The sequence below is a fragment of the Petromyzon marinus genome, chromosome 77 (assembly GCF_048934315.1).
Source record: "Petromyzon marinus isolate PM22_M1 ecotype Great Lakes invasive population chromosome 77, UKy_Petmar_22M1.pri1.0, whole genome shotgun sequence".
In the NCBI taxonomy this organism is placed as follows: Eukaryota; Metazoa; Chordata; class Hyperoartia; order Petromyzontiformes; family Petromyzontidae; genus Petromyzon; species Petromyzon marinus.
Window position 1 is genome coordinate 32,042 of NC_133743.1, and position 21,124 is coordinate 53,165.

At 50.5% G+C, this 21,124-nt stretch overlaps 1 protein-coding gene across 2 annotated transcripts in view; it reads right to left on the reverse strand.

The window, feature by feature from the left end:
• GLTP (glycolipid transfer protein) overlaps positions 1–21,124 on the reverse strand; it is a 42,304-nt gene that overhangs the window by 8,520 nt on the left and 12,660 nt on the right. For both annotated transcript variants that reach the window (XM_076056613.1, XM_076056614.1), the window contains exon 4: positions 14,922–15,055. In XM_076056613.1, coding sequence (XP_075912728.1) covers positions 14,922–15,055 — 134 coding nt within the window. The remainder of the gene's footprint in view (positions 1–14,921; positions 15,056–21,124) is intronic.

A 21,124-nucleotide genomic window follows, 5' to 3' on the forward strand; every position in this document is an offset into this window, starting at 1 on the left:
GGGGGGGGAGGGAGGTAGTAGTGGTGGTGTAGTAGTAGTGGTGTAGTAGTGGTGTAGTAGTGGTGGTGGTGTAGTAGTAGTGTAGTAGTGGTGTAGTAGTGGTGGTGTAGTAGTGGTGGTGTAGTAGTGGTGGTGGTGTAGTGGTGTAGTAGTGGTGGTGGTGGTGTAGTAGTGGTGTAGTGGTGTAGTAGTAGTGGTGTAGTAGTGGTGTAGTAGTGGTGTAGTAGTGGTGTAGTGGTGGTGGTGTAGTAGTGGTAGTGTAGTAGTGGTGGTGTAGTAGTGGTGTAGTAGTGGTGGTGTAGTAGTAGTGGTGTAGTAGTGGTGTAGTAGTGGTGTAGTAGTAGTGGTGGTGGTGTAGTAGTGGTGGTGGTGGTGTAATAGTGGTGGTGGTGTAGTAGTGGTGGTGGTGTAGTAGTGGTAGTAGTGGTGTAGTAGTGGTGTAGTAGTAGTGGTGTAGTAGTGGTGTAGTAGTAGTGTAGTAGTAGTGGTGTAGTAGTGGTGTAGTAGTAGTGTAGTAGTAGTGGTGTAGTAGTGGTGTAGTAGTGGTAGTGGTGTAGTAGTGGTGTAGTAGTGGTGTAGTAGTGGTGGTGGTGTAGTAGTGGTGGTGTAGTAGTGGTGTAGTGGTGGTGTAGTAGTGGTGGTGTAGTAGTGGTGGTGGTGTAGTAGTGGTGGTGTAGTGGTGGTGGTGTAGTAGTAGTGGTGTAGTAGTAGTGGTGTAGTGGTGTAGTAGTGGTGGTGTAGTAGTGGTGTAGTAGTGGTGTAGTAGTGGTGGTGTAGTGGTGTAGTAGTGGTGGTGTAGTAGTGGTGTAGTAGTGGTGTAGTAGTGGTGTAGTAGTGGTAGTGGTGTAGTAGTGGTGTAGTAGTGGTGTAGTAGTGGTGGTGTAGTAGTGGTGGTGTAGTAGTGGTGATGGTGTAGTGGTGGTGTAGTAGTGGTGGTGTAGTAGTGGTGGTGTAGTAGTAGTGTAGTAGTGGTGGTGTAGTAGTAGTGGTGTAGTAGTAGTGGTGGTGTAGTAGTAGTGGTGGTGTAGTAGTGATGGTGGTGTAGTAGTGGTGGTGGTGTAGTAGTGGTGGTGTAGTAGTAGTGGTGGTGTAGTAGTGGTGGTAGTAGTGGTGGTGGTGTAGTAGTGGTGGTGGTGTAGTAGTGGTGGTGGTTTAGTAGTGGTGGTGTAGTAGTAGTGGTGGTGTAGTAGTGGTGGTGTAGTAGTAGTGGTGGTGTAGTAGTGATGGTGTAGTAGTAGTGGTGGTGTAGTAGTGGTGGTGGTGGTGTAGTAGTGGTGGTGGTGTAGTAGTGGTAGTGGTGTAGTAGTGGTGGTGTAGTAGTGGTAGTGGTGTAGTAGTGTAGTAGTAGTGGTAGTGGTGTAGTAGTGGTGGTGTAGTGGTGGTGGTGGTGTAGTAGTGGTGGTGTAGTGGTGTAGTTAGTAGTGGTGTAGTAGAAGTGGTGTAGTAGTGTAGTAGTAGTGGTAGTGGTGTAGTAGTGGTGGTGTAGTGGTGGTGGTGGTGTAGTAGTGGTGGTGTAGTGGTGTAGTAGTAGTGGTGTAGTAGATGTGGTGTAGTAGTGGTAGTGTAGTAGTGGTGGTGTAGTAGTGGTGGTGTAGTGGTGTAGTAGTGGTGGTGTAGTAGTGGTGTAGTAGTGGTGGTGTAGTAGTGGTGGTGTAGTAGTAGTGGTGTAGTAGTGGTAGTGGTGTAGTAGTAGTGGTGTAGTAGTAGTGGTGTAGTAGTGGTGTAGTAGTGGTGGTGTAGTAGTAGTGGTGTAGTAGTGGTGTAGTAGTAGTGGTGTAGTAGTAGTGGTGTAGTAGTGGTGTAGTAGTAGTAGTGGTGGTGTAGTAGTGGTAGTAGTGGTGTAGTCGTGGTGTAGTAGTGGTGGTGTAGTAGTCGTGTAGTAGTGGTGTAGTAGTAGTGGTGTAGTAGTAGTAGTGGTGTAGTAGTAGTAGTGGTGGTGTAGTAGTAGTGGTGTAGTAGTAGTAGTGGTGGTGTAGTAGTGGTAGTGTAGTAGTAGTGGTGGTGTAGTAGTGGTGGTGTAGTAGTGGTGGTGTAGTAGTAGTGGTGGTGTAGTAGTGATGGTGTAGTAGTAGTGGTGGTGTAGTAGTGGTGGTGGTGGTGTAGTAGTGGTGGTGGTGTAGTAGTGGTAGTGGTGTAGTAGTGGTGGTGTAGTAGTGGTAGTGGTGTAGTAGTGTAGTAGTAGTGGTAGTGGTGTAGTAGTGGTGGTGTAGTGGTGGTGGTGGTGTAGTAGTGGTGGTGTAGTGGTGTAGTAGTAGTGGTGTAGTAGAAGTGGTGTAGTAGTGTAGTAGTAGTGGTAGTGGTGTAGTAGTGGTGGTGTAGTGGTGGTGGTGGTGTAGTAGTGGTGGTGTAGTGGTGTAGTAGTAGTGGTGTAGTAGAAGTGGTGTAGTAGTGGTAGTGTAGTAGTGGTGGTGTAGTAGTGGTGGTGTAGTGGTGTAGTAGTGGTGGTGTAGTAGTGGTGTAGTAGTGGTGGTGTAGTAGTGGTGGTGTAGTAGTAGTGGTGTAGTAGTGGTAGTGGTGTAGTAGTAGTGGTGTAGTAGTAGTGGTGTAGTAGTGGTGTAGTAGTGGTGGTGTAGTAGTAGTGGTGTAGTAGTGGTGTAGTAGTAGTGGTGTAGTAGTAGTGGTGTAGTAGTGGTGTAGTAGTAGTAGTGGTGGTGTAGTAGTGGTAGTAGTGGTTTAGTCGTGGTGTAGTAGTGGTGGTGTAGTAGTCGTGTAGTAGTGGTGTAGTAGTAGTGGTGTAGTAGTAGTAGTGGTGTAGTAGTAGTAGTGGTGGTGTAGTAGTGGTAGTGTAGTAGTAGTGGTGGTGTAGTAGTGGTGGTGTAGTAGTGGTGGTGTAGTAGTGGTGGTGGTGTGGTAGTGTGGTAGTAGTGGTGGTGTAGTAGTGGTGGTGTAGTAGTGGTGGTGTAGTAGTAGTGGTGTAGTAGTGGTGGTGTAGTAGTGGTAGTGTAGTAGTAGTGGTGTAGTAGTAGTGGTGGTGTAGTAGTAGTGGTGTAGTAGTAGTAGTAGTGTAGTAGTAGTAGTGGTGGTGTAGTAGTGGTAGTGTAGTAGTAGTGGTGTAGTAGTAGTGGTGGTGTAGTAGTGGTGGTGTAGTAGTGGTGGTGGTGTAGTAGTAGTGGTGGTGTAGTAGTGGTGGTGGTGTAGTAGTAGTGGTGTAGTAGTGGTGGTGTTGTAGTAGTGGTGGTGGTGTAGTGGTGGTGGTGGTGTAGAAGTGGTGGTGTAGTAGTGGTGGTGTAGTAGGGGTGGTGTAGTAGTGGTGTAGTAGTAGTGGTGTAGTAGTGGTGTAGTGGTGGTGTAGTGGTGGTGGTGTAGTAGTGGTGGTGTAGTAGTGGTGGTGTAGTAGTAGTGGTGTAGTAGTGGTGTAGTAGTGGTGTAGTAGTGGTAGTGGTGGTGGTGTAGTAGTGGTGTAGTAGTGGTGTAGTAGTAGTGGTGTAGTAGTGGTGGTGTAGTAGTGGTGTAGTAGTAGTGGTGGTGTAGTAGTGGTAGTGTAGTAGTAGTGGTGGTGTAGTAGTGGTGGTGTAGTAGTAGTGGTGTAGTAGTGGTGGTGGTGTAGTAGTAGTGGTGTAGTGGTGTAGTAGTGGTAGTGTAGTGGTGTAGTAGTGGTGGTGTAGTAGTGGTAGTGGTGTAGTAGTAGTAGTAGTGGTGGTGTAGTAGTGGTAGTGTAGTAGTAGTGGTGGTGTAGTAGTGGTGGTGTAGTAGTGGTGGTGTAGTAGTGGTGGTGTAGTAGTGGTGGTGTAGTAGTGGTGGTGGTGTAGTAGTGGTAGTGTAGTAGTAGTGGTGTAGTAGTAGTGGTGGTGTAGTAGTGGTGGTGTAGTAGTGGTGGTGTAGTAGTAGTGGTGTAGTAGTAGTGGTGTAGTAGTAGTGGTGTAGTAGTAGTGTAGTAGTAGTAGTGGTGGTGTATTAGTGGTAGTGTAGTAGTAGTGGTGTAGTAGTAGTGTAGTAGTGGTGGTGTAGTAGTGGTGGTGTAGTAGTGGTGGTGGTGTAGTAGTAGTGGTGGTGTAGTAGTGGTGGTGGTGTAGTAGTAGTGGTGTAGTAGTGGTGGTGGTGTAGTGGTGGTGGCGGTGTAGAAGTGGTGGTGTAGTAGTGGTGGTGTAGTAGTGGTGGTGTAGTAGTGGTGTAGTAGTGGTGTAGTGGTGGTGTAGTGGTGGTGGTGTAGTAGTGGTGGTGTAGTAGTGGTGGTGTAGTAGTAGTGGTGTAGTAGTGGTGTAATAGTGGTAGTGGTGGTGGTGTAGTAGTGGTGGTGGTGTAGTAGTGGTGTAGTAGTAGTGGTGTAGTAGTGGTGGTGTAGTAGTGGTGTAGTAGTAGTAGTAGTGGTGGTGTAGTAGTGGTAGTGTAGTAGTAGTGGTGTAGTAGTAGTAGTGGTGGTGTAGTAGTGGTGGTGTAGTAGTGGTGGTGTAGTAGTGGTGGTGGTGTAGTAGTAGTGGTGGTGTAGTAGTGGTGGTGGTGTAGTAGTAGTGGTGTAGTGGTGTAGTAGTGGTGGTGTAGTGGTGGTGGTGTAGTAGTGGTGGTGTAGTAGTGGTGGTGGTGTAGTGGTGGTGGTGGTGTAGTAGTGGTGTAGTAGTAGTGGTGTAGTAGTGGTGGTGTAGTAGCGGTGTAGTAGTAGTGGTGTAGTAGTAGTAGTGGTGGTGTAGTAGTGGTAGTGTAGTAGTAGTGGTGGTGTAGTAGTGGTGGTGTAGTAGTGGTGGTGTAGTAATGGTGGTGGTGGTGTAGTAGTAGTGGTGTAGTGGTGTAGTAGTGGTGGTGTAGTGGTGGTGGTGTAGTAGTGGTGGTGTAGTAGTGGTGGTGTAGTGGTGGTGGTGGTGGTGTAGTAGTGGTGGTGTAGTAGTGGTGTAGTGGTGGTGTAGTGGTGGTGGTGTAGTAGTGGTGGTGTAGTAGTGGTGGTGTAGTAGTAGTGGTGGTGTAGTAGTGGTGGTGGTGTAGTAGTAGTGGTGTAGTGGTGTAATAGTGGTGGTGTAGTAGTGGTGTAGTAGTAGTGGTGTAGTAGTAGTAGTAGTAGTGGTAGTGTAGTAGTAGTGGTGTAGTAGTAGTGGTGGTGTAGTAGTGGTGGTGTAGTAGTGGTGGTGTAGTAGTGGTGGTGGTGTAGTAGTATTGGTGGAGTAGTAGTGGTGGTGTAGTAGTGGTGGTGTAGTGGTATAGTAGTGGTGGTGTAGTAGTGGTGGTGTAGTAGTGGTGTAGTAGTGGTGGTGTAGTAGTAGTGTAGTAGTGGTGTAGTAGTAGTGGTGTAGTAGTGGTAGTGTAGTAGTAGTGGTGTAGTAGTAGTGGTGGTGTAGTAGTAGTGGTGTAGTAGTAGTGTAGTAGTAGTAGTGGTGGTGTATTAGTGGTAGTGTAGTAGTAGTGGTGTAGTAGTAGTAGTGTAGTAGTGGTGGTGTAGTAGTGGTGGTGTAGTAGTGGTGGTGGTGTAGTAGTAGTGGTGGTGTAGTAGTGGTGGTGGTGTAGTAGTAGTGTAGTAGTGGTGGTGGTGTAGTAGTGGTGGTGGTGTAGTGGTGGTGTAGTAGTGGTGGTGTAGTAGTGGTGGTGTAGTAGTGGTGTAGTAGTGGTGTAGTGGTGGTGTAGTGGTGGTGGTGTAGTAGTGGTGGTGTAGTAGTGGTGGTGTAGTAGTAGTGGTGTAGTAGTGGTGTAATAGTGGTAGTGGTGGTGGTGTAGTAGTGGTGGTGGTGTAGTAGTGGTGTAGTAGTAGTGGTGTAGTAGTGGTGGTGTAGTAGTGGTGTAGTAGTAGTAGTGGTGGTGTAGTAGTGGTAGTGTAGTAGTAGTGGTGTAGTAGTAGTAGTGGTGGTGTAGTAGTGGTGGTGTAGTAGTGGTGGTGTAGTAGTGGTGGTGGTGTAGTAGTAGTGGTGGTGTAGTAGTGGTGGTGGTGTAGTAGTAGTGGTGGTGGTGTAGTAGTGGTGGTGTAGTAGTGGTGGTGGTGGTGTAGTAGTGGTGTAGTAGTAGTGGTGTAGTAGTGGTGGTGTAGTAGTAGTGGTGTAGTAGTAGTAGTGGTGGTGTAGTAGTGGTAGTGTAGTAGTAGTGGTGGTGTAGTAGTGGTGGTGTAGTAGTGGTGGTGTAGTAATGGTGGTGGTGGTGTAGTAGTAGTGGTGTAGTGGTGTAGTAGTGGTGGTGTAGTGGTGGTGGTGTAGTAGTGGTGGTGTAGTAGTGGTGGTGTAGTGGTGGTGGTGTAGTAGTGGTGGTGTAGTAGTGGTGTAGTGGTGGTGTAGTGGTGGTGGTGTAGTAGTGGTGGTGTAGTAGTGGTGGTGTAGTAGTAGTGGTGGTGTAGTAGTGGTGGTGGTGTAGTAGTAGTGGTGTAATAGTAGTGGTGTAGTAGTGGTGTAGTAGTAGTGGTGTAGTAGTAGTAGTAGTGGTGTAGTAGTGGTAGTGTAGTAGTAGTGGTGTAGTAGTAGTGGTGGTGTAGTAGTGGTGGTGTAGTAGTGGTGGTGTAGTAGTGGTGGTGGTGTAGTAGTATTGGTGGAGTAGTAGTGGTGGTGTAGTAGTGGTGGTGTAGTGGTATAGTAGTGGTGGTGTAGTAGTGGTGTAGTAGTGGTGGTGTAGTAGTGGTGTAATAGTGGTAGTGGTGGTGGTGTAGTAGTGGTGGTGGTGTAGTAGTGGTGTAGTAGTAGTGGTGTAGTAGTGGTGGTGTAGTAGTGGTGTAGTAGTAGTAGTAGTGGTGGTGTAGTAGTGGTAGTGTAGTAGTAGTGGTGTAGTAGTAGTAGTGGTGGTGTAGTAGTGGTGGTGTAGTAGTGGTGGTGTAGTAGTGGTGGTGGTGTAGTAGTAGTGGTGGTGTAGTAGTGGTGGTGGTGTAGTAGTAGTGGTGTAGTGGTGTAGTAGTGGTGGTGTAGTGGTGGTGGTGTAGTAGTGGTGGTGTAGTAGTGGTGGTGGTGTAGTGGTGGTGGTGGTGTAGTAGTGGTGTAGTAGTAGTGGTGTAGTAGTGGTGGTGTAGTAGCGGTGTAGTAGTAGTGGTGTAGTAGTAGTAGTGGTGGTGTAGTAGTGGTAGTGTAGTAGTAGTGGTGGTGTAGTAGTGGTGGTGTAGTAGTGGTGGTGTAGTAATGGTGGTGGTGGTGTAGTAGTAGTGGTGTAGTGGTGTAGTAGTGGTGGTGTAGTGGTGGTGGTGTAGTAGTGGTGGTGTAGTAGTGGTGGTGTAGTGGTGGTGGTGGTGGTGTAGTAGTGGTGGTGTAGTAGTGGTGTAGTGGTGGTGTAGTGGTGGTGGTGTAGTAGTGGTGGTGTAGTAGTGGTGGTGTAGTAGTAGTGGTGGTGTAGTAGTGGTGGTGGTGTAGTAGTAGTGGTGTAGTGGTGTAATAGTGGTGGTGTAGTAGTGGTGTAGTAGTAGTGGTGTAGTAGTAGTAGTAGTAGTGGTAGTGTAGTAGTAGTGGTGTAGTAGTAGTGGTGGTGTAGTAGTGGTGGTGTAGTAGTGGTGGTGTAGTAGTGGTGGTGGTGTAGTAGTATTGGTGGAGTAGTAGTGGTGGTGTAGTAGTGGTGGTGTAGTGGTATAGTAGTGGTGGTGTAGTAGTGGTGGTGTAGTAGTGGTGTAGTAGTGGTGGTGTAGTAGTAGTGTAGTAGTGGTGTAGTAGTAGTGGTGTAGTAGTGGTAGTGTAGTAGTAGTGGTGTAGTAGTAGTGGTGGTGTAGTAGTAGTGGTGTAGTAGTAGTGTAGTAGTAGTAGTGGTGGTGTATTAGTGGTAGTGTAGTAGTAGTGGTGTAGTAGTAGTAGTGTAGTAGTGGTGGTGTAGTAGTGGTGGTGTAGTAGTGGTGGTGGTGTAGTAGTAGTGGTGGTGTAGTAGTGGTGGTGGTGTAGTAGTAGTGTAGTAGTGGTGGTGGTGTAGTAGTGGTGGTGGTGTAGTGGTGGTGTAGTAGTGGTGGTGTAGTAGTGGTGGTGTAGTAGTGGTGTAGTAGTGGTGTAGTGGTGGTGTAGTGGTGGTGGTGTAGTAGTGGTGGTGTAGTAGTGGTGGTGTAGTAGTAGTGGTGTAGTAGTGGTGTAATAGTGGTAGTGGTGGTGGTGTAGTAGTGGTGGTGGTGTAGTAGTGGTGTAGTAGTAGTGGTGTAGTAGTGGTGGTGTAGTAGTGGTGTAGTAGTAGTAGTGGTGGTGTAGTAGTGGTAGTGTAGTAGTAGTGGTGTAGTAGTAGTAGTGGTGGTGTAGTAGTGGTGGTGTAGTAGTGGTGGTGTAGTAGTGGTGGTGGTGTAGTAGTAGTGGTGGTGTAGTAGTGGTGGTGGTGTAGTAGTAGTGGTGGTGGTGTAGTAGTGGTGGTGTAGTAGTGGTGGTGGTGGTGTAGTAGTGGTGTAGTAGTAGTGGTGTAGTAGTGGTGGTGTAGTAGTAGTGGTGTAGTAGTAGTAGTGGTGGTGTAGTAGTGGTAGTGTAGTAGTAGTGGTGGTGTAGTAGTGGTGGTGTAGTAGTGGTGGTGTAGTAATGGTGGTGGTGGTGTAGTAGTAGTGGTGTAGTGGTGTAGTAGTGGTGGTGTAGTGGTGGTGGTGTAGTAGTGGTGGTGTAGTAGTGGTGGTGTAGTGGTGGTGGTGTAGTAGTGGTGGTGTAGTAGTGGTGTAGTGGTGGTGTAGTGGTGGTGGTGTAGTAGTGGTGGTGTAGTAGTGGTGGTGTAGTAGTAGTGGTGGTGTAGTAGTGGTGGTGGTGTAGTAGTAGTGGTGTAATAGTAGTGGTGTAGTAGTGGTGTAGTAGTAGTGGTGTAGTAGTAGTAGTAGTGGTGTAGTAGTGGTAGTGTAGTAGTAGTGGTGTAGTAGTAGTGGTGGTGTAGTAGTGGTGGTGTAGTAGTGGTGGTGTAGTAGTGGTGGTGGTGTAGTAGTATTGGTGGAGTAGTAGTGGTGGTGTAGTAGTGGTGGTGTAGTGGTATAGTAGTGGTGGTGTAGTAGTGGTGTAGTAGTGGTGGTGTAGTAGTGGTGTAGTAGTGGTGGTGTAGTAGTAGTGTAGTAGTGGTGTAGTAGTGGTGGTGGTGTAGTAGTAGTGGTAGTGTAGTAGTAGTGGTGTAGTAGTTGTGTAGTAGTAGTGGTGGTGTAGTAGTGGTGTGGTAGTGGTGGTGGTGTAGTAGTGGTGGTGGTGTAGTAGTGGTGGTGTAGTGGTGTAGTAGTAGTGGTGGTGTAGTAGTAGATAGTAGTAGTAGTGGTGGTGTAGTAGTAGTGGTGTAGTAGTAGTGGTGTGGTAGTGGTGGTGGTGTAGTAGTAGTGGTGTAGTGGTGTAGTAGTGGTAGTGTAGTGGTGGTGGTGTAGTAGTGGTGGTGTAGTAGTGGTAGTGGTGTAGTAGTAGTAGTAGTGGTGGTGTAGTAGTGGTAGTGTAGTAGTAGTGGTGGTGTAGTAGTGGTGGTGTAGTAGTGGTGGTGTAGTAGTGGTGGTGTAGTAGTGGTGGTGGTGTAGTAGTGGTAGTGTAGTAGTAGTGGTGTAGTAGTAGTGGTGGTGTAGTAGTGGTGGTGTAGTAGTGGTGGTGTAGTAGTAGTGGTGTAGTAGTAGTGGTGTAGTAGTAGTGGTGGTGTAGTAGTAGTGGTGTAGTAGTAGTGTAGTAGTAGTAGTGGTGGTGTATTAGTGGTAGTGTAGTAGTAGTGGTGTAGTAGTAGTGTAGTAGTGGTGGTGTAGTAGTGGTGGTGTAGTAGTGGTGGTGGTGTAGTAGTAGTGGTGGTGTAGTAGTGGTGGTGGTGTAGTAGTAGTGGTGTAGTAGTGGTGGTGGTGTAGTAGTGGTGGTGGTGTAGTGGTGGTGGCGGTGTAGAAGTGGTGGTGTAGTAGTGGTGGTGTAGTAGTGGTGGTGTAGTAGTGGTGTAGTAGTGGTGTAGTGGTGGTGTAGTGGTGGTGGTGTAGTAGTGGTGGTGTAGTAGTGGTGGTGTAGTAGTAGTGGTGTAGTAGTGGTGTAATAGTGGTAGTGGTGGTGGTGTAGTAGTGGTGGTGGTGTAGTAGTAGTGGTGTAGTAGTGGTGGTGGTGTAGTAGTGGTGGTGGTGTAGTGGTGGTGGTGGTGTAGAAGTGGTGGTGTAGTAGTGGTGGTGTAGTAGTGGTGGTGTAGTAGTGGTGTAGTAGTGGTGTAGTGGTGGTGTAGTGGTGGTGGTGTAGTAGTGGTGGTGTAGTAGTGGTGGTGTAGTAGTAGTGGTGTAGTAGTGGTGTAATAGTGGTAGTGGTGGTGGTGTAGTAGTGGTGGTGGTGTAGTAGTGGTGTAGTAGTAGTGGTGTAGTAGTGGTGGTGTAGTAGTGGTGTAGTAGTAGTAGTGGTGGTGTAGTAGTGGTAGTGTAGTAGTAGTGGTGTAGTAGTAGTAGTGGTGGTGTAGTAGTGGTGGTGTAGTAGTGGTGGTGTAGTAGTGGTGGTGGTGTAGTAGTAGTGGTGGTGTAGTAGTGGTGGTGGTGTAGTAGTAGTGGTGGTGGTGTAGTAGTGGTGGTGTAGTAGTGGTGGTGGTGGTGGTGTAGTAGTGGTGTAGTAGTAGTGGTGTAGTAGTGGTGGTGTAGTAGTAGTGGTGTAGTAGTAGTGGTGGTGTAGTAGTGGTAGTGTAGTAGTAGTGGTGGTGTAGTAGTGGTGGTGTAGTAGTGGTGGTGTAGTAATGGTGGTGGTGGTGTAGTAGTAGTGGTGTAGTGGTGTAGTAGTGGTGGTGTAGTGGTGGTGGTGTAGTAGTGGTGGTGTAGTAGTGGTGGTGTAGTGGTGGTGGTGGTGGTGTAGTAGTGGTGGTGTAGTAGTGGTGTAGTGGTGGTGTAGTGGTGGTGGTGTAGTAGTGGTGGTGTAGTAGTGGTGGTGTAGTAGTAGTGGTGGTGTAGTAGTGGTGGTGGTGTAGTAGTAGTGGTGTAATAGTAGTGGTGTAGTAGTGGTGTAGTAGTAGTGGTGTAGTAGTAGTAGTAGTGGTGTAGTAGTGGTAGTGTAGTAGTAGTGGTGTAGTAGTAGTGGTGGTGTAGTAGTGGTGGTGTAGTAGTGGTGGTGTAGTAGTGGTGGTGTAGTGGTATAGTAGTGGTGGTGTAGTAGTGGTGTAGTAGTGGTGGTGTAGTAGTGGTGTAGTAGTGGTGGTGTAGTAGTAGTGTAGTAGTGGTGTAGTAGTGGTGGTGGTGTAGTAGTAGTGGTAGTGTAGTAGTAGTGGTGTAGTAGTTGTGTAGTAGTAGTGGTGGTGTAGTAGTGGTGTGGTAGTGGTGGTGGTGTAGTAGTGGTGGTGGTGTAGTAGTGGTGGTGTAGTGGTGTAGTAGTAGTGGTAGTGTAGTGGTGGTAGTGTAGTGGTGGTGGTGTAGTAGTGGTAGTGTAGTAGTGGTAGTGTAGTAGTGGTGGTGTAGTGATGGTGGTGTAGTAGTGGTGGTGGTGTAGTAGTGGTGGTGTAGTAGTAGTGGTGTAGTAGTAGTGGTGGTGTAGTGGTGGTGGTGTAGTAGTGATGGTAGTGTAGTGGTGGTGTAGTGGTGGTGTTATGGTGGTGTAGTAGTGGTGGTGTAGTGGTAGTGGTGGTGTAGTAGTAGTGGTGTAGTGATGGAGGTGTAGTAGTGGTGGTGGTGTAGTAGTGGTGTAGTAGTGGTGGTGGTGGAGTAGTGGTGGTGTAGTGGTGGTGGTGTAGTAGTGGTGGTGGTGTAGTATTATTGGTGGTGTAGTAGTGGTGGTGTAGTAGTGGTGGTGTAGTGGTATAGTAGTGGTGGTGTAGTAGTGGTGTAGTAGTGGTGGTGTAGTAGTGGTGTAGTAGTAGTAGTAGTGGTGGTGTAGTAGTGGTAGTGTAGTAGTAGTGGTGTAGTAGTAGTAGTGGTGGTGTAGTAGTGGTGGTGTAGTAGTGGTGGTGTAGTAGTGGTGGTGGTGTAGTAGTAGTGGTGGTGTAGTAGTAGTGGCGTAGTGGTGTAGTAGTGGTGGTGTAGTGGTGGTGGTGTAGTAGTGGTGGTGTAGTAGTGGTGGTGGTGTAGTGGTGGTGGTGGTGTAGTAGTGGTGTAGTAGTAGTGGTGTAGTAGTGGTGGTGTAGTAGTGGTGTAGTAGTAGTGGTGTAGTAGTAGTAGTAGTGGTGTAGTAGTAGTAGTGGTGGTGTAGTAGTGGTAGTGTAGTAGTAGTGGTGGTGTAGTAGTGGTGGTGTAGTAGTGGTGGTGTAGTAATGGTGGTGGTGTAGTAGTAGTGGTGTAGTGGTGTAGTAGTGGTGGTGTAGTGGTGGTGGTGTAGTAGTGGTGGTGTAGTAGTGGTGGTGTAGTGGTGGTGGTGGTGGTGTAGTAGTGGTGGTGTAGTAGTGGTGTAGTGGTGGTGTAGTGGTGGTGGTGTAGTAGTGGTGGTGTAGTAGTGGTGGTGTAGTAGTAGTGGTGGTGTAGTAGTGGTGGTGGTGTAGTAGTAGTGGTGTAGTGGTGTAATAGTGGTGGTGTAGTAGTGGTGTAGTAGTAGTGGTGTAGTAGTAGTAGTGGTGTAGTAGTGGTAGTGTAGTAGTAGTGGTGTAGTAGTAGTGGTGGTGTAGTAGTGGTGGTGTAGTAGTGGTGGTGTAGTAGTGGTGGTGGTGTAGTAGTATTGGTGGTGTAGTAGTGGTGGTGTACTAGTGGTGGTGTAGTGGTATAGTAGTGGTGGTGTAGTAGTGGTGTAGTAGTGGTGGTGTAGTAGTGGTGTAGTAGTGGTGGTGTAGTAGTAGTGTAGTAGTGGTGTAGTAGTGGTGGTGGTGTAGTAGTGGTGGTGTAGTAGTAGTGGTGTAGTAGTAGTGGTGGTGTAGTGGTGGTGGTGTAGTAGTGATGGTAGTGTAGTGGTGGTGTAGTGGTGGTGTTATGGTGGTGTAGTAGTGGTGGTGTAGTGGTAGTGGTGGTGTAGTAGTAGTGGTGTAGTAGTAGTGGTGTAGTAGTAGTGGTGGTGTAGTAGTAGTGGTGGTGGTGTAGTAGTGGTGTAGTAGTGGTGGTGGTGGAGTAGTGGTGGTGTAGTGGTGGTGGTGTAGTAGTAGTGGTGTAGTAGTGGTGGTGTAGTAGTGGTGGTAGTGTAGTGGTGGTGTAGTGGTAGTGTAGTAGTGGTGGTGGTGTAGTGGTGGTGTAGTAGTGGTGGTGTAGTAGTGGTGGTGTAGTGGTGGTGGTGGTGTAGTAGTGGTGGTGGTGTAGTAGTGGTGGTGTAGTAGTGGTGTAGTAGTAGTAGTGGTGTAGTGGTGGTAGTGTAGTAGTGGTGGTCGTGTAGTAGTGATGGTGTAGTAGTAGTGGTGGTGTAGTAGTAGTGGTGGTGTAGTGGTGGTGGTGTACTAGTGGTGGTGTAGTAGTAGTGGTGGTGTAGTAGTAGTGGTGTAGGAGTGGTGGTGGTGTAGTAGTGGTGGTGTAGTAGTGGTGTAGTAGTGGTGGTGTAGTAGTGGTGGTGGTGGTGTCGTGGTGGTGTAGTAGTAGTGGTGGTGTAGTAGTGGTGTAGTAGTGGTGGTGGTGTAGTAGTGGTGGTGGTGTAGTAGTAGTGGTGGTGTAGTAGTGGTGGTGGTGTGGTAGTAGTGGTGGTGTAGTGGTAGTGGTGGTGTAGTAGTGGTGGTGTAGTAGTAGTGATGTAGTGGTGTTGTAGTAGTAGTGGTGGTGTAGTAGTGGTGGTGGTGTGGTAGTAGTGGTGGTGTAGTGGTAGTAGTGGTGTAGTGGTAGTGGTGGTGTAGTAGTGGTGGTGTAGTGGTGGTGGTGTAGTAGTAGTGGTGGTGTAGTGGTAGTGGTGGTGTAGTGGTGGTGGTGTAGTAGTAGTAATGTAGTGGTGGTGTAGTAGTAGTGATGGTGGTGTAGTAGTGGTGGTGGTGTAGTAGTAGTAGTGGTGTAGTAGTGGTGGTGTTGTAGTGGTGGTGTAGTAGTAGGAGTGGTGTAGTAGTAGTGGTGGTGTAGTAGTAGTGGTGGTGTAGTAGTGGTGGTGGTGTAGTGTTGGTGGTGGTGGTGTAGTGGTGGTGGTGTAGTGGTGATGTAGTGGTAGTGGTGGTGGTGTAGTGGTGGTGGTGTAGTGGTGGTGTAGTGGTGGTGTAGTGTTGGTGGTGGTGTAGTGGTGGTGTAGTGGTGATGGTAGTGGTGTAGTGTTGGTGTAGTGGTGGTGTAGTGTTGGTGGTGGTGTAGTGGTGGTGTAGTGTTGGTGGTGGTGTAGTGTTGGTGGTGGTGTAGTGTTGGTGTAGTGGTGGTGTAGTGTTGGTGGTGGTGTAGTGTTGGTGTAGTGGTGATGTAGTAGTGTAGTGGTGGTGTAGTGTTGGTGTAGTGGTGATGTAGTGGTGTAGTGTTGGTGTAGTGGTGGTGTAGTGTTGGTGGTGGTGTAGTGGTGTAGTGTTGGTGTAGTGGTGGTGTAGTGTTGGTGGTGGTGTAGTGTTGGTGGTGGTGTAGTGTTGGTGTAGTGGTGGTGTAGTGTTGGTGGTGGTGTAGTGTTGGTGTAGTGGTGGTGTAGTGTTGGTGTAGTGGTGGTGTAGTGGTGGTGTAGTGGTGGTGTAGTGTTGGTGTAGTGTTGGTGGTGGTGTAGTGGTGGTGTAGTGGTGGTGGTGTAGTGTTGGTGGTGTAGTGTTGGTGTAGTGGTGGTGTAGTGTTGGTGGTGTAGTGGTGGTGTAGTGGTGGTGTAGTGGTGGTGGTGTAGTGTTGGTGGTGTAGTGTTGGTGTAGTGGTGGTGTAGTGTTGGTGGTGGTGTAGTGTTGGTGTAGTGGTGATGTAGTGGTGTAGCGGTGATGTAGTGGTGTAGTGTTGGTGTAGTGGTGGTGTAGTGTTGGTGTAGTGGTGGTGTAGTGGTAGTGTTGGTGTAGTGGTGGTGGTAGTGTAGTGTTGGTGGTGGTGTAGTGTTGGTGGTGGTGTAGTGGTGGTGGTGTAGTGGTGGTGTAGTGTTAGTGGTGTAGTGTTGGTGTAGTGTTGGTGTTGGTGTAGTGTTGGTGGTGGTGTAGTGTTGGTGGTGGTGTAGTGTTGGTGGTGGTGTAGTGGTGGTGGTGTAGTGGTGGTGTAGTGTTAGTGGTGTAGTGGTGGTGTAGTGGTGGTGGTGGTGTAGTGGTGGTGTAGTGTTAGTGGTGTAGTGGTAGTGGTGGTGGTGGTGTAGTGGTGGTGGTGTAGTGTTGGTGTAGTGTTGGTGTAGTGTTGGTGGTGTAGTGGTGGTGGTGGTGCTCACCGCTTGAGCCACATGAGTGCCAGGGTGGCCCCCGAGCGTGGCCACTCGGCGTCGCCGGCGTCTCTCTCGTGGATCACGAGGCCACGCAGCGTGGAGAGACGCACCGGGTCCGTAAGGTAGACCGCACGGAGCTTCTACGCACACACAGGTACAAAGACAAAGATCCCCCATATAGCCTGTAACAGACTGTAGGGGCAAGTGCTGTTAGCGAGCACCTATGAAGGCCGGAACGGTACACGAGGGGGTGGGTGGCCAGCACCACGCCCGACCGCATTTGTCTCCCCAGTGGCGATGTTTACACACCGCACCAGGTACTCATTTTGAGGCTGAGTCGACCTAGGGGAGGCCCCGGACCGGTTAAGATAATCGTCGCCGGTGGTGGCCGTGAGCGGGAATCGAACCCGGGTCGCCAGGTTCATAGCGCAGCGTAGCGCTAACCGCTACACTACCGTTCCCCATAAGGTACGTGTGTGTGAGTGTGTGCGGCAAAACAACCCCCTAAATCCTCGCGGTGCCGGACGGGCAACTCTGTCGTGGACAGTGCTGTGGGGGGCAGGGCCAATTCTGATTGGCTCCTCCCCTCATGGCGTCTGTGACCACCACAGGGGCTAAACAGGGGTCTCTGGACGGGTGCGAGTGGCTGGTAACCCCTCCACCTTCAATTAATTACCACTAAACCACGACTTAAATATGTAACTAATAAGCTTGTGCCGGAGGCCCCGGGGGGACAGGCGTCTATGACGTCTCCTGGCCAAACCCCAATTGGCTTAGCCAGGAGATTGAATCTCTACCCTCGGGGCTCCTCCTTGAAACAACGAAAAGCCACTACGTGTGGCCACGTGGAATGTTCGAACGCTCACTGCGGAGGAGAGGCTGCCGTTTCTCTGTCAGGAGCTGGACTGGTACCGCCTGGATCTCTGTGGCATTCAGGAGGTCCGGTGGACCGGCTCTGGCTCCTGTCACCATGAGGGGTGGACAGTCCTCTACCCGGGGCAGCAGACTGCCAAACAACAGGGTGTGGCTCTTCTTCTGAACAAAAGAATGAAGGGGGCGTGGGAGCGTGGCGGTGAGGTGTGGGAAGCTGTAAGCCCCAGGCTACTTTGGGATCGCCTTCCCATCAACCGGAGGCGAGGAGTGGTGGTCGTGGTTACTTATGCCCCCACCGAAGATGAACATCCGTGGAGGGATGCAGGCAAAGCCGATGAGTCAGATGCCTTCTATGACCTCCTGTCACAGGTGCTGGCTAAAGTGGCCCCTCAGGATAGAGTCATCATGTTGGGTGACTTCAATGCCCGAGTTGGTCATGATGCTGGCACCTGGTCTGGAGTGATTGGAAGGCATGGGCCAGATCAGCTCAATAACAACGGTAGGAGGCTGCTAGATTTTTGTGCAGCCCATGGGCTTGTAATTACCAACATGCTGTTCCGGCATCGGCGCATCCACACAACATCATGGATACATGCCGGGTCCAAGCAAGAACATCTGCTGGACTACATAGTGACGGATCAGCGGATGCGATCCCATGTCCTTGACACCAGGCCCTACCGTGGAGCTGATCTGCCCTCTGACCATCGACTTGTCATTTGTAAGATGCGCCTGCCATTCTTCCACTCCGGTGGTGGGTGTACACCCAGGACCCCATTCCAACCTAAGGTGGCCTGGTCTCAGTTAGCTGATGAAAGTTGCAAGCGAGAATTTCTTCATCGCTTGCGGCTGGGGTTGGCATCGTCCCCCACTCCTCCTGATGTTGAGGGTAAATGGGCGAGGTTTAGGACTGTGACTCATGCAGCTGCAATGGCTGCATTGGGTACACGGTCCAGACCTCCCCAGAGATCCTGGCTGACAGAGGAGGCGTTCAGGATGGTTGAGAAAAAGCGACAGGCCCACTGTCATCGGCTACAGAATCCCACGTCAGAGAATGAGGAGGCTTACCGCAGCCTTCGCTCGGAGGTTCGGAGAGCCGTGAGGCGCTGCAAGGATGGGTGGTGGTCGCGGGTTGCTGAGGAGATGGAGTCTGCCTCAGTGGCCCGCGATCACAAATCTCTATTTAACTCCATCAAAAAAGTAACCTGCAGCGCCACACCTATTACCATCATTAGGGGGAAAAACGGTGATCCAATCTCCGACCCCTAGGAACAGGTTTGCAGATTTGCTGAGCATTTCTGTGAGGTCCTGGGGGAGGGGAAATCCCTCAGCCAGGAAAACATCGTGGCACAAAGTGAGGATGACCCTGCTGAGGCTGCGGTGCCTCAAATATTGGAAGAAGTCACCTCCTATGAGTGGCTGGCTGAGGTGCCATCTGTTGAGGAAGTACTGAAGGCGATCCAGAGTCTGAGACCAGGAAAGGCAGCGGGCAGAGATTATCTCCCAAGCGAAATCCGAGGGAGGGTGGCGTTTGTGCACAGACTGCCCTACATGACATCATTACAACAGTCTGGACCACTGGATGGGTTCCGCAGGATTGGAAGGATGCCCTGGTGGTCTCCCCCTCTTTAAGAAGGGCGACCGCACAGACTGTAACAACTACAGGGGCATCTCACTCCTCAGTGTGCCGGGAAAGGTCCTGGCAAGGATTATTCAACATCGCCTTGCCAGGCATGCTGAGGAGAGGCTTGCGGAGCCCCAATGCGGTTTCAGGAAAGGGCGGTCCTGCACAGATGCCATATTTTCTGTCCGTCTGCTACGGCAGAGGTGTAGGGAATTCCAACAAGACCTACATCTCTGCTTTATTGACCTGGTCAAGGCCTATGATACCATCAGTAGGCCTGGGCGTTGGGTTGTTCTTCCTGCTTTCTGAGTCCCTGACCCTCTGCTCACGATCATTAAGGACCTTCATGATGGTGAGCGGGCCCGGGTAAAACTACGTGGCCGGGAGTCAGAGCCATTCCCTGTACACCTTGGGGTGTGACAGGGATGTCCTCTGGCTCCCACATTATTTAACATCTATTTTGACCACGTAGTTCGTGAAGCCTTCAATAGCTGTACCGGGGGAATCTCCATATGGTACAGATATAATGGGAGGCTGATCGATGCCCGGGTGCGGTCAAGGGATGGCTCCCTATTGCTCAACCACGTTGTGTATGCCGATGATTTGGTAATACCTGCTCATTCAGAGGAGGAGTTGGAGACGCTGCTGTTGAGACTGGAGCGTGCCACTAAGAGGTGGGGCCTTACCATCAGCCCCACCAAAACTAAGCACCTGCCTGGGTATTTTGTACCATCGGACACTCCACCCCCACAACTCCCAATCGGTGATGGGGCAGTTGTGGAGAGAGTGGAGAGTTTCCCATACCTGGGCAGTGTGCTTATGACTGGCTCCAGTTTAACAGCAGAGGTCTCACTCCGAATCAGTCGAGCGGCAATATCTTTTCATCGGTTGCGTAACGCTGTGTGGAAGCTACCTGGTCTGTCGCTCCGCACTAAGCTTCAGGTCTTCTCGGCCACGGTCATTCCCTCCCTTCTCTACGCTTGCGAAACGTGGACCCCCCTAATGGAACATCTTCGCCGGTTGGAAACATTTAGGCTGGCCTGCCTACGATCCATCCTGGGTTTAACCAGACTGGATTGTGTGAGGAGCTCACAAATCCTTGAAAGATCTGGGCAGGGTCCCATCGGTGAGCTCCTCCGGCAGGCAAGGCTGCGATGGCTGGGTCATGTAGCCCGCATGCCCAGCCACCGCATGCCGAAACAGCTTTTGTTTGGCTGGATTGAGGGGGCTAAGCGGGCGCGAAACGGGCTAGAGAAGAGATGGAGTGATGTGGTACAGGAGGACGTGGAGCTGAGTGGACTTGCCGATGACTGGTACCAGCGGTGTCAAGATCGGCCTCTGTGGAGGAGGCTCGTGAAGGATGCTACTGGGCAGTTGGAGGCAGTCGCCCTCCAACAACAACGGAGGGCGGAGGAGCGACGCTCACAACAGCGAGCGGAGCGCCGGGTGGCTAAAGCACAGCAGGTTGGCACAGTAGGGGGCACAGGTGGTGCATCAGCCAGTCATCTCAGTCAGTCGACCCGTGGCACCTGGGTCTGCCCCGTGACCTCCTGCCAGCGGGCGTTCGACACTTCACGTGGCCTCAGGGTGCACATAGCCTGGCACAAGCGTCGTGGTGACGTCACCGCCACTTAGTGGCGAATGGCGGTTGTTGTTGTTGTGTAAGTGTGTGTGTGTAAGTGTGTGTGTGTAAGTGTGTCAGTGTGTGTGTGTGTCAGTGTGTGTGTGTCAGTGTGTGTGTGTGTTAGTGTGTCAGTGTGTGTGTGTAAGTGTGTGTGTGTAAGTGTGTGTGTAAGTGTGTGTGTGTAAGTGTGTGTGTGTCAGTGTGTGTGTGTGTGTGTCAGTGTGTGTGTGTCAGTGTGTGTGTGTGTCAGTGTGTGTCAGTGTGTGTGTGTGTTAGTGTGTCAGTGTGTGTGTGTAAGTGTGTGTGTGTCCGGCAAAACAACCCCCTACCTCCTCGCGGTGCCGGACGGGCAACTCTGTCGTGGACAGCGCTGTGGGGGGAGATCCAATTTCGATTGGCTCCTCCCCTCATGGCATATGTGTCCACCACAGGGGCTAAACGGGGGCTCTGGACGGGTGCGAGGGGCTGGTAACCCCTCCACCTTCAATTAATTACCACAAAACCACGAATTAAACTGAAATATGTAACAACTAAGCTTGTGCCGGAGGCCCCGGGGGGCCAGGCGTCTATGACGTCTCCTGGCCAAACCCCAATTGGCGGAGCCAGGAGATTGAATACCTACCCTCGGGGCTACTCCAGAAACAACGAAAAGCCACTACGGGTGGCCACGTGGAATGTTCGAATGCTCACTGCAGAGGAGAGGCTGCCACTCCTCTGTCGGGAGCTGGACCGGTACCGCCTGGATCTATGCGGCATTCAGGAGGTCCGGTGGACCGGCTCTGGCTCCTGCCACCATGAGGGGTGGACAGTCCTCTACTCGGGGCAGCAGACTGCCAAACAACAGGGTGTGGGTCTTCTTTTGAACAAAAGAATGAAGGGGGCGTGGGAGCGTGGCGGTGAGGTGTGGGAAGCTGTAAGCCCCAGGCTACTTTGGGCTCGCCTTCCCATCAACCGGAGGCGAGGAATGGTGGTCGTGGTTACTTATGCCCCCACCGAAGATGAACATCCGTGGAGGGATGCAGGCAAAGCCGATGAGTCAGATGCCTTCTATGACCTCCTGTCACAGGTGCTGGCTAAAGTGGCCCCTCGGGATAGAGTCATCATGTTGGGTGACTTCAATGCCCGAGTTGGTCATGATACTGGCACCTGGTCTGGAGTGATTGGAGAGCATGGGCCAGATCAGCTCAATAACAATGGTAGGAGGCTGCTAGATTTTTGTGCAGCCCATGGGCTTGTAATTACCAACACGCTGTTCCGGCATCGGCGCATCCACACAACATCATGGATGCATGCCGGGTCCAAGCAAGAACATCTGCTGGACTACATAGTGACGGACCAGCGAATGCGAGCCCATGTCCTTGACACCAGGACCTACCGTGGAGCTGATCTGCCCTCTGACCATCGACTAGTCATCTGTAAGATGCGCCTGCCATTCTTCCACTCCGGTGGTGGGTGTACACCCAGGACCCCATTCCAACCTAAAGTGGCCTGGTCTCAGTTATCTGATGAAAGTTGCAAGCGAGAATTTCATCATCGCTTGCGGCTGGGATTGGCATCGTCCCCGACTCCTCCTGACGTCGAGGGTAAATGGGCGAGGTTTAGGACTGTGACTCATGCAGCTGCAATGGCTGCTTTGGGTACGCGGTCCAGACCTCCCCAGACACCCTGGATGACAGAGGAGTTGTTCAGGATGGTTGAGAAAAAGCGACAGGCCCACTGTCATCGGCTACAGAATCCCACGTCAGAGAATGAGGAGGCTTACCGCAGCCTTCGCTCGGAGGTTCGGAGAGCCGTGAGGCGCTGCAAGGATGGGTGGTGGTCGCGGGTTGCTGAGGAGATGGAGTCTGCCTCAGTGGCCCGTGATCACAAATCTCTATTTAACTCCATCAAAAAAGTAACCTGCAGCGCCACACCTATTACTATCATTAGGGGAAAAAACGGTGATCCAATTTCCGACCCCCAGGAACAGGTTCGCAGATTTGCTGAGCATTTCTGTGAGGTCCTGGGGGAGGGAAAATCCCTCAGCCAGGAAAACATCGTGGCACAAAGTGAGGATGACCCTGCTGAGGCTGCGGTGCCTCAAATATTGGA